This window comes from Diprion similis, chromosome 2 (assembly GCF_021155765.1).
Source record: "Diprion similis isolate iyDipSimi1 chromosome 2, iyDipSimi1.1, whole genome shotgun sequence".
Lineage (NCBI taxonomy): Eukaryota > Metazoa > Arthropoda > Insecta > Hymenoptera > Diprionidae > Diprion > Diprion similis.
Window position 1 is genome coordinate 15,123,456 of NC_060106.1, and position 14,404 is coordinate 15,137,859.

A 14,404-nucleotide genomic window follows, 5' to 3' on the forward strand; every position below is an offset into this window, starting at 1 on the left:
AGAAATCCTTCTTTCTCTCCCCCACACGTGGGTTCGCAAGAATTCTCAAGGCGTTCCCCACCTCTTCCCGATCCTTTTTATATAAACACGAAAAAAAAAACCACAAATGGGCAGAAAAACACGGCATAATTTATGGACGGCCCCTTGTCAAGTTTCGGCATTAAAAAAGATTCAGTTCTCGAGACATAGGCATAGGATATCGAGTTCAGACTCGGCTGAGAATAATTCTGGTTAGACGAATTGTCACCCAAGTATATTGACCTTCTTCATATATGCCAGTGTGGGTAAGGTTAATGGAAAGATAAAAACCTGGCCTCCCGGGGCGAATCGACAAATCAGCTATTGGCGATGAGTGGTGCTGTCGAGAATGCATTACTCGTCCGAGAATCTTTGATCTTTGACTCCTGTATTGAGATATACTTGACTCCACGATTAACAATCAGTCGCTTTCCGACCACCAGCCGCTTGCGGTTCCCAATGATATTAATAATCGCGATGGGAGTATAATATTAATTAGTACAGTATCTCGGCCGTCTGGTATACCGATTCTAGCATTGAGCAATTGCTTCAGAGTGCGATGGATCTCTTGCGAATTATCAATGTTCGAAGATGTTGACAAACTCTACGGAGACTAGGATCACACCTACACCGACCCATCACCAGGTGGACAAAGGCGCAAGGAATTGAGTTTGTATGCTCAAAGGTGGATCGGTATCATATGTCAAAGGTTACCTTTCCTGGAACATACCTTTATCCAAGGCAGACGGGAGGTAGATACGGGACCGTTTTATAGCCGAATCAGGTTTAGCAGTCGTAAAATTCTCAGACGTGCATCCACATCTTTAGCACGAAGAAGCAAGCAACGTGGTGACCGGTACCAATAAGAAGGTTGCACGGATGAGGTGCCACGTTGGTGAACCCATGTCTACCCTCATCATCCGAATCGAGGTTCACCGAGGATCAACCGCGACACAAATATCTTGAGCACCAGATGTACGCGCGGATGAATTTCCCCGACGCAAAAGTCATCCTGGTCGGAACACAAGAATTCCCGATTTTGGGCGAAAGACCAAAGACCACTCTGGAAAGACAGGAGATAGAATCGCGCCAGCGCGGGTCGATAGGCAGCCAGGTTGCCTGGCGACAGCAGCCGTCGCTTCCTACCGCAGCAGAGAAGTTACTTTGGGATCCGCAGACAGAACTCCGTCAGTCTCCGGTACGTTAGCTGGGTCGGTGGGTTTCTCCATCAAGAAAACGACGTGCTTTTGGTAAGATTTGATGTAAGTTTAAATAAAACACAGTTTCCTTATAGATTAAACACCATCTAAGGTAATGCCTGTGTTCTGCTTTTCTTTGAAAATTTGTGTTTGACGAGTGCATGGGTTCTTGACGTTTTTCAAATATTTTTTAAAACACCGCTGGGGTTGCACGCGCGTGATTGATGATTTGAAAACAGTATATCAACGGTAAATGCAATTTCATGTATCACGAGCGGTCGCCACTTCAACATCTTGATCTGAAAATCGTTTTCTTTATTTCAGCACTGTGTAACGCCGTATTAGTGTATTTTAGATATAAATTTCATAAGCAATAATCAGATAAGACTATTTTAAAACTTTTTACGCGCACAACGATGAAAACAGTACGAAGCAAGTAAACGAGTGTTCACGACAGTCTCGTGGGATGACATGGCATTAAAATTATAAAATTTCTCGAATCCTTAATTAATAATTGTGTCAATTGAAACAGGGGGATTCTTACCAATCAAAATAATTAAACGTGGCATGTACGAGGCCCAGACTTAGCGTCTCTGAACTGCTTAACACCAAGTCGAAAAAATAAGAAGAAACGTGCCGTCTGCGCCCACTTGTTGACCAGAGTCTCTGTGAGCACGAATAAATCATATCTAGCATCCAGTTACACCGCCCGTTCGTTTGTTGGTGCGTTTTGTTCATTCGTTCGTTCGTTCGTTCATTCGTTCGTCTGTTCGTTCGTTGGGACGAATCCAGCCTGCTTAAGTACATCTAGTCAGCTGGTCCCCGGTACCGAGTTTCTAATCTGCAGTTGTCGGTCACCTCGCGACAGCGTCGGTATACGTAATAATTGAGAGTAATTCTTAATTACCTCGAAGTTGTTATAAACTCGTTAATATTAGACGACACGTACTTGCATCACTAGTCTAACGACGACTGAACATTTTTTTAATGAATTATTAGTGTGGTTGGATTTAATATTCACAGATTTTTAAAAACAATGTCAATTTTTCAACCGGATAAAATACTGACAAACTTCAGTTTTGAACCGATATATTCCCGTGATTCTTGGAAATGACGTTACGCGAGCTAACAAAACACGAAAGAGAATTACTTCACAGGAATTGACCATATCACTTATCTAATCAACATACATTAGCAGCGCACTCGGTCACTTAGCTGGGATTATTCCCTTTAGCTTTTCCGGGTTTTACATCGAATACGGCAAAAGCTCATCGAAAAACAAATCTCCACGTTAATCGTCGGGCGGAGCGTAAGGAATGAATTTCGACTTCGCGCAGTTATTTCGCAAAGTTGTAATACCTACTTAGCTTGTAAAATTATTTTTCACTCGTGAAAGAGTGCGTTAAAATACGGGAACACATTATCGCTGACGGTACACGAAGACTTCTCCTGCCATTGAGAAACCAACAGACCAGCCGTGAACACGAGCAAGACAAGAAATAGTGCCATTGTTTGAATGATACTCCGCTGATCGGTGCGTTCGAAATACAAAACTGAATTTATGATGTAACTGCGTCGACAGTGAATGATCAGTGATTGAGAGAAACCGTTTAAACGAGTGTGAAATAACCGTGACTTGATGAGCGATGGCATGGTTTCAGATATTAGGATTCCGGGAAAATGAAACAACGGTTAAAGTGTTCGGATGTGGCCGAAAAATCTGCGACCAACTGCGGAGGGTGTGCTGAACCCGATGAACATAAATCCAAAACCAAGAGCTGGACGGTTCAGCTCTCGGAGATGCTACCTAGCGACAAAGCCTTCGAGGAAGTCTGCGGATTCCGGCTCGGTGACCTCAAGAACTACGAAAAATTTGTCGCTCTGATGTACCGACCAACAAACCCAGCATCCCTCGGAGTGGCTCGCGCGCTTTTCGGTAAGTCAGATCAAACACTTTGTTAGATTGTCTGTAAAGTCGGATGATGCAGATCGGATCGGGCGGTGAGGATAAAGAATTTATATGAACCAGTGGTTCTAAAACGAGTTTCTAATTCCATAGTCATAAAAAGTAATGTCCACCTCTTAACTGGGCTCGCCAAATACCGAACCTATTATTTTGACTTGGATCACGCGACTGATTACAGTCTTTATAAGTTTATTCTAGCGAGAGAAAAAACTGAACTGCCCAAACATTTATACGCAGCCATCCAAGAATCCGTAGGCCAGTATTCGGGTGAATATTTAATCACTGTTTGACGAAAATTGGAGCCCACCTTCCGATTGGTCATCCTGACTTTTAACGCGCATTCTTTCTCACAAACACTGTCACCAATTTTAGTCTTCTACATTCACGGTTCTCAAGGATATGGTGCAAGGTTGTAAAATCGAACAGTTGGGTGTGAATTCACCATGCTCGGTTGGTAATGACTCGAGTCGTGTTTGGTTCGAAAAATGTAGATGTATGAGCCTGATAAGCCAGATCAGTGACCACGAAGTCTGTTTAATCAATTTACGATTTGGTCTTTTTGACTGTCGCTGCTCTTTTGAACATCGCCACTCGGCACTCGCAGAATCAAGTTACACCGATTATGGCACGTGTGCATAGTCAGCTTAAAACGCTATCCGACGAGAATTAGATAATAAACTGACCAGCTAACGGGGAATAAATCTTGTAATAATGTATGACAATACATAACTGTTCGATTCAAACAGAGAATATCAGTAAGAATATCGGTAGAACCGAGTAGATAACCGCAATAAATGGACAAATGGTCGTTAGGACTTTGCATTACCTCGAATTTTATCTTTACCACCCACGCATAACGCAACGCCTGTGACGCTCTTCTTCACTGAAAGTATGAAGACTCGGTACAATGCAGCGTGTCTCTTGTTACTCGTTACTTTTTACTCCTTTCCATCTCCGCTGTAGGTAAGTTCTGACTGGTCGGAGATAACCCGATAAGAATACGCGTACGTACAGCTTTCCATGTGGCAGACTCCAAGGTCAAACAGAGCCAGTCAAAATAAAGCCGAACGCCCACGTGAGGCGGACCACAATCGTATAAAGATTGATTATCTTGATCATGCTCAAAGTGCATTAACAATCGATAGACAATCTTACCAAAGGTCGAGATGCTGATTCAGCCTAACACTTTTCACTGTTACACTTACAGGACTGTGCATGGTGATCGACATCGTGGAGGAGAGAGGCTTTTCTGACATTGATCTCAAATGGGGGGATCCAGCGACTTGTCACTTCCCTTTGATCCACGGAATGAAGCCTCCGCGATTGCCATGGACCATCGCGTTGTACACCCTGATGTGGCTCGGTGCCGGAGGCATCATGATTGGGTTCAGCTTCAAGCTAGCATGCGGTTGTTTCCTCCTGCCGTACTGGTACTTTTTTATACTCGACAAAATGAACTGGAATAATCACAGCTACTTGTACGGCGTCGTCGCTATATTATTTTGGGGCACCGGAGCCAACAAGTACTTGTGAGTAAACACGTGTCATTTCTGATAAAAATCAGTTGGATGAGTCGTGATGTCAAGGTGCGTTATAACGTCGTTTTAATCATTCGAAACGTTCACGAATTTTACATCCGTTTTAGTTCAATGGATGCAAGATCGTACAGATTAGGAGACAACAGCGTGCCTCTTTGGAATTATTTTATCCTCAAGTTCCAATTTTTTGCCTTGTACTTCCTGGCTGGGCTGAAAAAGTCCAGTAAAGAATGGCTGGATGGCTACGCGATGATGAATCTCTCCAGGCATTGGGTTTTCGACCCATTCAAGTAAGTTGCTATATCGAACACAGCATATTTTATAATATATCATTTCATTATGCCGTATCGATTAATACTCGATAGGATTACCGTAATTACGCGGTGCATTTACCTTTCCTCAGGCTGTTTCTAAGTACTGATCAGATCGACTTTCTCATCGTTCACTGGTTCGCATTCCTTTTTGACTTGACTGTTGGCTTCTGGATGCTGTTTGACCGGACGCGACTTCCTGCTATGGTGTTTTGCACCAGTTTTCACCTTATGAACTCCCGACTTTTTCACATTGGTGAGACGATCAGTTTTGGGGAACCATGAAAGCATGAGCAATAACGAAGATCGTCCATTTCTGGACCTCAAAGGTCTGTATTTATCCCAAAATATATTTTCAATTCCATTTAGGGATGTTCCCGTACGTCTGTCTGGCCACGATGCCTCTGTTTTGTCACGTTGATTGGCCGACGAAAATCGAAGGCTGGTTCGTCGGTCGATCCAAGTCTCATTTGCGAAGCGATCAAGTTCCGGATCAAAAACAGCACAAGAACCAGTGTTATAATAGAATTGGCAAATCGATGAAACAAAGTGATGATTTTATTTCGAAAGAGAAGAAATGTTTTTCTGGTGAGGCTGCTTCTAAAACTGAGAGTCCCAGTGTTGCGGCAGACACAAGTGACGATGGAAGAAGTCAAGAAGATTCGAATGTAAAGAAATGTCAAGATGACTCGACACAAGAAAGTGATCACCACAACTGTTTTAGTGACCTGGAGCTGAGACAATTAACCGGGAAATCGACTCTTGTTTATCCGAAACCCGCCAACGGACGAAAAAAGAAATTGTTTCGTAAAGTAAACGTGACCAAGAAACAAAAATTCGTCGTTGGACTGTTGCTCTTTCACGTATTCATGCAACTCTTCTTGCCGTACTCTCATTTCATCACAAAGGTACGTTTCAGGTCCCTGAAACAAAAATAATTCTACTTGTTAAAACTTGGAGAGAAAAAGTTCAGTGCCTCAGATTTGAAGTTATTAAATATTGGCTGTTTCAATGTTTCAGTGCATTTCAAAAGCCAAGCTATAACAACACTTCCTGGACTTTATTTCAGGGTTACAACAATTGGGTTCCAGGTTTATATGGTTATTCTTGGGACATGATGGTCCACTCCTGGGACACTATTTTGGTCGTCATTAAGATACACGATAACGTACACAACGAAGATCATTACTTAGATCCGCAAGCGTGGGTTCAGGGAGATCGGTGGTCTAAGCACGGTGACATGGTCAAACAATACGCTCATTGTTTAAAGGTATGATTTACATTTATTATCCAATTAATTATATACCTTAATCCCAGATCTGAAAATAACTGTTAGTCACCGCAGTAAACCCAGTCACGCGCTTGTGATCTTTTCATACTTTGTTATCACCGAATCAACGTCTACGAAGTCTTAATAGCGATGCATTGACTCAACAAATTAAAAAGTGATTCACGAGCTACTATATGTAATAATTTAATTAAAGTTTGGCTTCATTACGTGCACTATAATGCAAACACTCAACCGTTTAGGACAATCTTATGAACGAGAGGCAAAAGGCATTGACGACTGGACAACAACCAAGTGTAGCGGATCATTGGGCAAAACTCTCGAACAACTTGAGCATTTATATCGACGTCTGGTGTTCTTTGAACGGACGTTTCCTCCAAAGAGTATTCAATCCTAAAGTAAACCTTTTGACTGCGGAATGGCACCCCTTCCAACCCGTTTCTTATCTGATGCCTCTAATGACGCAATTCAGCTCCTATCGGTAAATAGAATGGATCAGACTTTGACCTTTGCTCTCTATTATACAGTTGCTTGAAGAAAAAACAAAACTTCAAATAATAGGAGAATCAGTCATCCGATAACAAGTCATTTTCTAATGTCATATAGGAACAAACTGGATGAGATTCAACGCGCCGTTTACTCTTGGTCCAACTATACGGATGTACTTTTCGTAGCGGACTATCCAGGAATGGAACTGGAGAATTACATCGACAGAGATTTGTCTAACGTGACATTGACCGTGCTCGAAGGTCAGGTGATCTACTTCGAAGATGATTGGCAACAGGGGGTTACGATTTCCAAGGGAAATCACCTCGAAATAAGTCCAGGAAAATTCCATAACGTACAAACGATAAGCTTTCACCCAGCGTGCCTGATGTACACTTTCACAAATGGTACCAAGCAGAGACTCGAGAGAGAAGGGTACATATTTAAACCGTCGGAGAGGATTAAGATGTAAAAAAATTTTATAAATTATGAATTATCTTTAACATGGCGACATTAAATTTTCAGGAGAATCGAACCACCAGAAAAACCAAAAGATGTCTTCCCAATTTTAAAGGAAATGAGGTACAAATTGAATGCCTGGAAACGTACGCTTGGACATATCGCTGCCGCATTTTTTTACTTCGCTTACGACGTTCCCATGCTGCGTCGAGTTCAGGTCAACTAATTTAGAAAAATTGCGTATTTTTGTTACAATATATATTTTTTTCATCCGAGAAGTCGAATAATTTCTTATGTATGTATAATATATATACATAGGGGTTTACGTATTAGGAAATGTTTTTTCACCAGATCGTGGACTTGTGCATCATCATTTAGATAATTGGCGGTACGTTATAAAATGTTAACAACGTAATTGTATTATACAAAGTCCAAAACAATTACTGCTATAGTCGTACATCATCCGCACGATCAGGATTAATGAGTGCCATCAAATGAGATTCGCGAAATGATTTGAAAGATAACGGTTACGAGGCCCGAATGTCCTAAATGTCAACAGAAGCCTTCGATTTATTCATTACTTATTTATAGTATGTACGTTATGATAGGGGGATTATCTAAGTCTTGCTACAAGCAGTAAAACCGTGCCAATGTCGAATTCGCAAGTGTCGTTCTAAACTATCTTACAGCGCAGAGAAGTCTTTGCAAGTATACTGCAACAACGTGTAAATATGCAAATAAATAACTGAGATTAACTGATTTATAAAATGTAGAAGTTAGCACTTTGAAAAGGCAAATAAAAATATCTTATTATACGGAGTACTTTAATAGTAGGGTACAAATCTTTTACTTGGGTTTATATATTTCATTTTTTTTTTTTTTTTTTTTTTTTTTTGTTTCATAAATTACACGTCATGTTAGATAAGTTTTGTATGATTATACAACTTTTTATTTATATACATAAATACCGAAGCAACGCACAAATTTTTGCAAGGAAGTACAAGATAGTGATAAATACGAACATAAGATCACGCTAGAAAATATATTTTATATAATATGTACACGTAGAATAAAAGTTGTAATAAGAAATATGGTGAAAGTAGATCCAAATTAATTTGACAATTCTGTACATTATCGCGACTGATGTATATTAACGGTGTTAAACGCTTTGTCCTAAGCTCTGTGCCTGTGACGGTAAACATCGACAATCCAAATTGTAAAAACTGACAAGAAATTCACTAAGCGGATAGTTATGGACCTGTACGTAATTTTAGATATCTATTAAATGTTTTGCAAACCATACATGAGAAGTGACTTCAGCATGTACTGTATAATTACAACCGAACTCGAATAAAAACTCATTCTTTTCATGAGAAAAGTTTATCGCGGTTATCTATTCATTAACCACATCCACACATTTACGAAATATCCTATCCGTTATCGCATCCATCACCGACCGCTATAGCACATGGATGCATCGACAGTGCCGCGATTAATTACTTCAACGACAACACTGAATTCATAAAAATTCGCGGAAGTGTGTAGTCAACAAGAAAAAACACAGTATGCCTAAAGAATGCTATATACCATTACAGTGAATAATTAACGACAGCGATAAATGTCACTGATTTCAACTTCTACCAAAGCCTGCGCATCACTGATGTGTAAAAGTCGTAGCCAGTGGAATTCTAAGTGTAATGTCCTCTCTGGAGGTGCACTCTTTTTACAAATTTTTTTGGGTGAATTCAATCATTGGACTTGACTGGAGAAGTAAAAATGTCCTGACAAAATCTTGTATCGGTAAACGCGTCGAAAAATATGTATAATTTTGACCGCGAAAAAAACGCCGCTAGTAGATATTCGGCAAAAGATAAGTGGTGAACATTTTTTTCCCAAATCTAAGAAAGTTAATAACATCGTAAACTGTGTGGCATCCAATTGTTCTTCAATTCCCGTATCTAACCATGACTCAGGAATACTGAAGCTGTTTATTGTTTTATTGTTTATTGTTTTTGGGTCGATAAATTATCGATACCGTTAATAAACACGATTAGATCCACCTGTAATTGACTACCGTGAAATTGTTTAACGCACTACACTAATATCAAATTCCACGAAGATAAGGTATAGCCACTATCAAAGATCGTGTAAGATTGCGTCCACTTGGCGTGTGAGGATAAGTCCGAAGTCGTGGTGAATCGAATGCGTACTAAGTGACGTACACGTGCGGAGGTCGGTAGATATACATGTGTATTCATATCAAAGAAAGAGGGGGAAAACTAGGCAAGGCTGTTTAAGCCAGAGCTCCGGAGCCGCAGACGTAGCGAGTAAACCGTCGTCGGCTGTGAAGACGCGTGCGTAAGTGACCAAGTTTCACGAGCGTGTGTTGATTTTGTGCGGCCTCAGACGGGTAAACGGAAATTGGAACATGGTAGTGTTGACAATTTGAATTTCTCGTTGAAATTACGTAACTCCAGAGCAAAGTAGTTCGTAACAACGTTGCCACGTCTTGCCTCTCGGTAAACAACAATTGAGTAGTCAATCCAATGACAAGAACTCATTTCTATCGAAATTTCAAATCTGGCAAACTATTTGTGAGCGCTGTGATGCCGTAATCGTCGGTTTCTCATTAGTTTACGCGCTAACCGCATAACATTAATTTTATCTAACACTGACAGGCCAATTCAATACCTGCGAGGAAAGGCAGATGTAATGCCTGGTTCAGTATTAATTCGGTCTCCTTCGAAACACGTGTTAATGTAATTCCGGGCAAATATTCCCACCTGCCTTTGCCTGTATCTTCGTTATCAACATATAAAGTGTCCTACTTTACTTCATAAAAAGCTAGACTCCGTACATTTCACGCTAGAAAAATTATTCTCATGCCATAGTCTAACATATACTTGGGCTACATGCTGAGATCATTAGCATTCTTTAGTCTGACTTCCTCCAAAATCATTCAGTCTGAAGCTAGTTTCGCAGCATTTACTACAGGATGTCCGCTACGAGTCTTATACTGTGCGCAATTTTTTTAATTCGACAACTCGTAGTTCACTCATACCGTTAAATCGAATTTTTAAGTAAATATCTGTATACCGAATATCTAAATACCGTTATTGAAATGTTCCAGAGACGTAATGGCCGAAGAGGCAGGAGGAAAAGAGAAAATAGATGAAAAAGACGAGTTAGAATATGCGCTCGACAAACTCGGCGAGGGGTCGAAGCTGCTATGGCTTGTTTTTGCCCTTACTGCAACACCCACGTTATTCAACGGACTCCACGCGACGTCTTACGTTTTTTTAGCCGAGGTAAAGTCGCCGAGAAAAACGCAGCAGGAAGGACGCGCGTGACGTGTACGCGATTAATAACGTAGAACATGCACACGAAAAGTGATAAGCGAGTAAACATTTTCACCTTATCACCTGACTCACCTGGACGACTGCATGTCCATACAGGTACCCACTCACTGGTGTGCAGTCCCAGAGTTATCGGCAGCCAACTGGACTGATTCACAAATTAGAAATATATCATCAGCATCCTCTTGTTCCGTGTATTCCTACGATTACTCGTATCTGGCTGAACTGGGATTTGAAGGTGCCTTGGAGTACGTGAGCTCAAATGAGAATCCAGGAAGCGAAAGCTGCACGGCGATCAGCTACGCGGATGACATTGACGGAACGTCGATCGTCGCTGAAGTAAGATCACTCATTCATAGTCTTGCGGTCAATTCTCTAATTGGCTGGAAATGACTCTTAATTGATGGTATTGATGAATTATTACAGTGGGATCTGGTCTGTGACAGAACCGCGTTACGAAGTAGCGTCCAGATGGCATTGTCCTTGGGAAAATTTCTTGGCGCTAGTACGTTCGGCGTTGTTGCCGACAAGTTCGGAAGACGAATCAGCTACATAACTGGTGCTGTGTTACTGATCGTCGCTGGACCCCTTAGTGCCATTGCTCCCTGGTATTGGCTGTTCATGATACTCCGAGCTCTGATTGGAGTCAGTAATTCCGCAATTTATCATTCGTCCTTCACGATTCGTAAGTATTGAAGTTCAGAATCATATGCCGTGAGGATTTGCTTTTATCACCACGACACGAAACACGACAATTAGTAGACCACGATAAGTAGACTTTGGCACTCAAACTTTCACGTTGCACTGTGTTTATTTAACCAAATTGTATTTCTCAATTAAAACATAGTTTTCATCAAAATTAATGGTGATTTTGTAATTAGTAACAGAGGTTGCTGGTCCCAAACACAGAGCGTGGATGGGAATCGTCTACAGTATGGGCTATCCATTCGGAATGATGATTCTCCCAGGAATCGCCTACTTGGTACATGATTGGAAACTTCTTCAATTAGCCATTACCGTACCGGCTATTGTCTTGCTTCTCCATTGCTGGTAACAATTACTGTCAAGATGAACCGAATGCACGTTTGACCAATCTGGTTGTTCCACTCACTCAATTGCTTCACTGTGCCAAGGTCTTGCTGGTATATTGAGGAGATGCGAGATAATGAATGTTTTAAACCATTTCAGGTTTATGCCGGAATCCCCACGGTGGTTAATGTCTCAGAATCGTCGTAAAGAGGCGCAAGCGATTATCGAAAGTTCGTACGGTCCCATTTACGCAGGTAATGACAGTCATGCCCTGGCAACACACGAAAAGGATAGCAAGAATTATGCGCAAAGAGAAGACGTTAAAGTTTCAAACGAACAACTGAGTTTTTCTGAAAAATGGAAAAGTTTGATCGAGTTAGTCTCCAACGTGGAATTGCGGAAGAGAATATTCATCGCGTACCTCGCATGGGCCGCGACGTCCCTTTCGTACTACGCAATTGGTGAGCAGAATGCCTGATTGTTTGTGAGACATAATTGTTGTTCATTAGAATGATACGGTTAGTAATACTCAATCTGAATCATCCTCATCTTTCAGCATTGAACGTGGACAACTTTTCGGCCAATCGATACTTGTACGCCTTTCTGACAGGAGCCACTGAAATACCAGCGTATTTGGTGCCATTACCACTTTTAGCTTTAATGGGTCGCCGTCCTGTTACAGCTCTATTATTTTCGATATCCGGTGTAGCGCTGCTCAGTATTTTGCTAATTCCTCAAGCAGAAACAACCGCCATCACGGCAGTTGCATTGACTGGAAGATTAGCTGTGGCCGCGGTGTTCAGCGTTATAATCTTGCACACTTCTGAATTATTCCCTACGGTGAGTAAATAAATTTTTCAAACAATAATGTCAACATCCTTATACCACACTCGGAATATTTCTCGAGCACTCGAAGTCACGTAAGAGTTTTTGTTTTCAAATCCCATTCGAATTTCAAATCCAAGAAATTAATTCGAACGTCTTGCTTGACATGCGCATTCAGGTTTGTCGAAACAGCGCTGTGGGGACGAGCTCAACTATGGCTCACGTTGGCAGCATTGCGGCGCCGTACGTCGTCGATTTATTAGGGGAAAAGGTGTGGTGGGGACCCAGCACACTATGTGGCGCTTTGGCGCTCATCGCTGGGTTATTGTCCCTGGTTCTACCAGAAACGCGGGGAAGACCTTTGACTGATACCGTCGACGAGGAACTGGCCGAGGGACGGGGAAGCGTATCAATTAAAAACTGTTGTTCGTTTAGATAGAAATACGCCGGCCAATTCATGCTACAGTACAATAAATGGATAGATCAGAGGTGCTGTTCATTTGATCGTTGCAATCCCAGATAGCATTCTGTTGCAAGTTCACGTTACGGTCATGTGCACGTGCATGACTCGGACGGCAGCCACTATCTGTCTGTTAGAGTATGGAATTTATATGTCTGATAAATTCAGAAGAAATACACTCACTTTATGCCTACAACGAGATTATAGAAGAAATCATGAAACAGCAGTACGCGGTTATTATAAATATATCTTTGGATACATTAATTTTATACGACGTAGCTAGATATTATTATTAAATTGTGTAGTTTTTAATCATATTGACCAAGTTATATGAAATGAATAGAAGGAAATAGAAAATAATGAAGTATTTGAAGTAACCAAATAAAAATTAATATTTCTTTTTTTAATAATGTGATATAGACCAAATGGTATACCCAATACCACAACCATTGAAAGTATCCAATTATTAGCTAAATTAGTACTACATATTGAAGATGTTATATTGTAATATGATAACGTTATTTGGACCCGCATTACAGGTCTTCGTAGACGTATTTATAATTTTTAAATATAATTTGACAACGGTTACCTTGTGAAATTAGGTATAATCAAAATTTAGGTTTAATTCTGTGCCTAATTTTAGACATAATTACTAAACGCGTAACGGACCCAAGCCAACCCGAGCTGCCCAGTTTTTGAGCCAATATACACATTGATGGATACATGTGTTAAGTATTATACGTATTATGAAATGTTGACTTTCTACTTTTAGCTCGATTTTGAATCTTTCAACTTTCGAAATCAATTAATCGTCTCTGAAAGTCGACTTTTCGATGTAAGTCGATTGTCAAATTTTTGTTATCAATTGTCAAGGAAAGCTATTTTATAAGGCGAGATGAATCAACTATTTGTTGAGAATAATCAAATAACGGCTACCAACTATCGACTAATCGTGTAGCCACTACAACAGAATAATATTTTGAAAGGTAGCGTTTTTATTGGAACTTTAGGATAGGTCCTAAGAGAAAGAACTTTGGTTATTAATTATTTGCTACCTTGACGTCAGTTTTTAAATTAGGCTGACAATCTTGACCGACTCGAAGAAGATCGACTTGTAACGAGAAAGATCGATTCTGAATAATCGACTACTGTCAACGAAGAATCAAATTTTAACTGAAGTCAGAGTCGACTTACCATCCCTGGCGACGCATGAATACTGCAGCAGCACTGTTTGACCACCTTGACAACCCTTATGTAGCTTTGTTGTTTACTCGTTTGTTCTGTGGCGCCATGCAACAATCATGCAACATTCTGCCGCAAAGCGCTGATGATGGGGATCTTGCATGACCTGAGGATGACACACGAAATCCGACCTGAAAACGTAATTGATCCTTGTGTCATATCGGTCATATCCCAAATTGTTTTATAAATTGTATCACAATAAATAAAAGTCGATGTATAAAAAAATG

The 14,404-nt window shown here is 40.7% G+C and overlaps 2 protein-coding genes across 7 annotated transcripts; both read left to right on the top strand.

The window, feature by feature from the left end:
* Window positions 1-474: 474 nt before the first annotated feature.
* LOC124415923 (vitamin K-dependent gamma-carboxylase) lies at window positions 475-7,573 on the top strand. Of its 3 annotated transcripts, none has more exons than XM_046896665.1 (10): window positions 475-1,280; window positions 2,879-3,153; window positions 4,391-4,712; window positions 4,829-5,011; window positions 5,125-5,288; window positions 5,402-5,940; window positions 6,102-6,302; window positions 6,563-6,801; window positions 6,927-7,241; window positions 7,332-7,573. In XM_046896665.1, exons 2-10 carry the CDS (start codon window positions 2,898-2,900, stop codon window positions 7,489-7,491), a joined length of 2,379 nt encoding a protein of 792 aa, XP_046752621.1. In that variant the 5' UTR covers window positions 475-1,280; window positions 2,879-2,897; the 3' UTR covers window positions 7,492-7,573. The 3 variants fall into 3 exon arrangements, with proteins under 3 accessions (XP_046752621.1, XP_046752620.1, XP_046752619.1); XM_046896664.1 differs by having other exon boundaries at window positions 476-1,268; XM_046896663.1 differs by lacking the exon at window positions 475-1,280 and adding an exon at window positions 2,235-2,519 and having other exon boundaries at window positions 2,877-3,153.
* A 2,009-nt stretch (window positions 7,574-9,582) lies between these two features.
* Window positions 9,583-13,058, top strand: LOC124415929 (organic cation transporter protein). Of its 4 annotated transcripts, none has more exons than XM_046896680.1 (8): window positions 9,583-9,696; window positions 10,396-10,573; window positions 10,721-10,960; window positions 11,048-11,306; window positions 11,503-11,671; window positions 11,810-12,111; window positions 12,207-12,490; window positions 12,654-13,058. In XM_046896680.1, the coding sequence occupies exons 2-8, from the start codon at window positions 10,403-10,405 to the stop codon at window positions 12,912-12,914; spliced, it is 1,686 nt and encodes a 561-aa protein (XP_046752636.1). In that variant the 5' UTR covers window positions 9,583-9,696; window positions 10,396-10,402; the 3' UTR covers window positions 12,915-13,058. The 4 variants fall into 4 exon arrangements, with proteins under 4 accessions (XP_046752636.1, XP_046752637.1, XP_046752635.1 ...); XM_046896681.1 differs by having other exon boundaries at window positions 9,589-9,623; XM_046896679.1 differs by having other exon boundaries at window positions 9,602-9,784.
* Window positions 13,059-14,404: the final 1,346 nt, after the last annotated feature.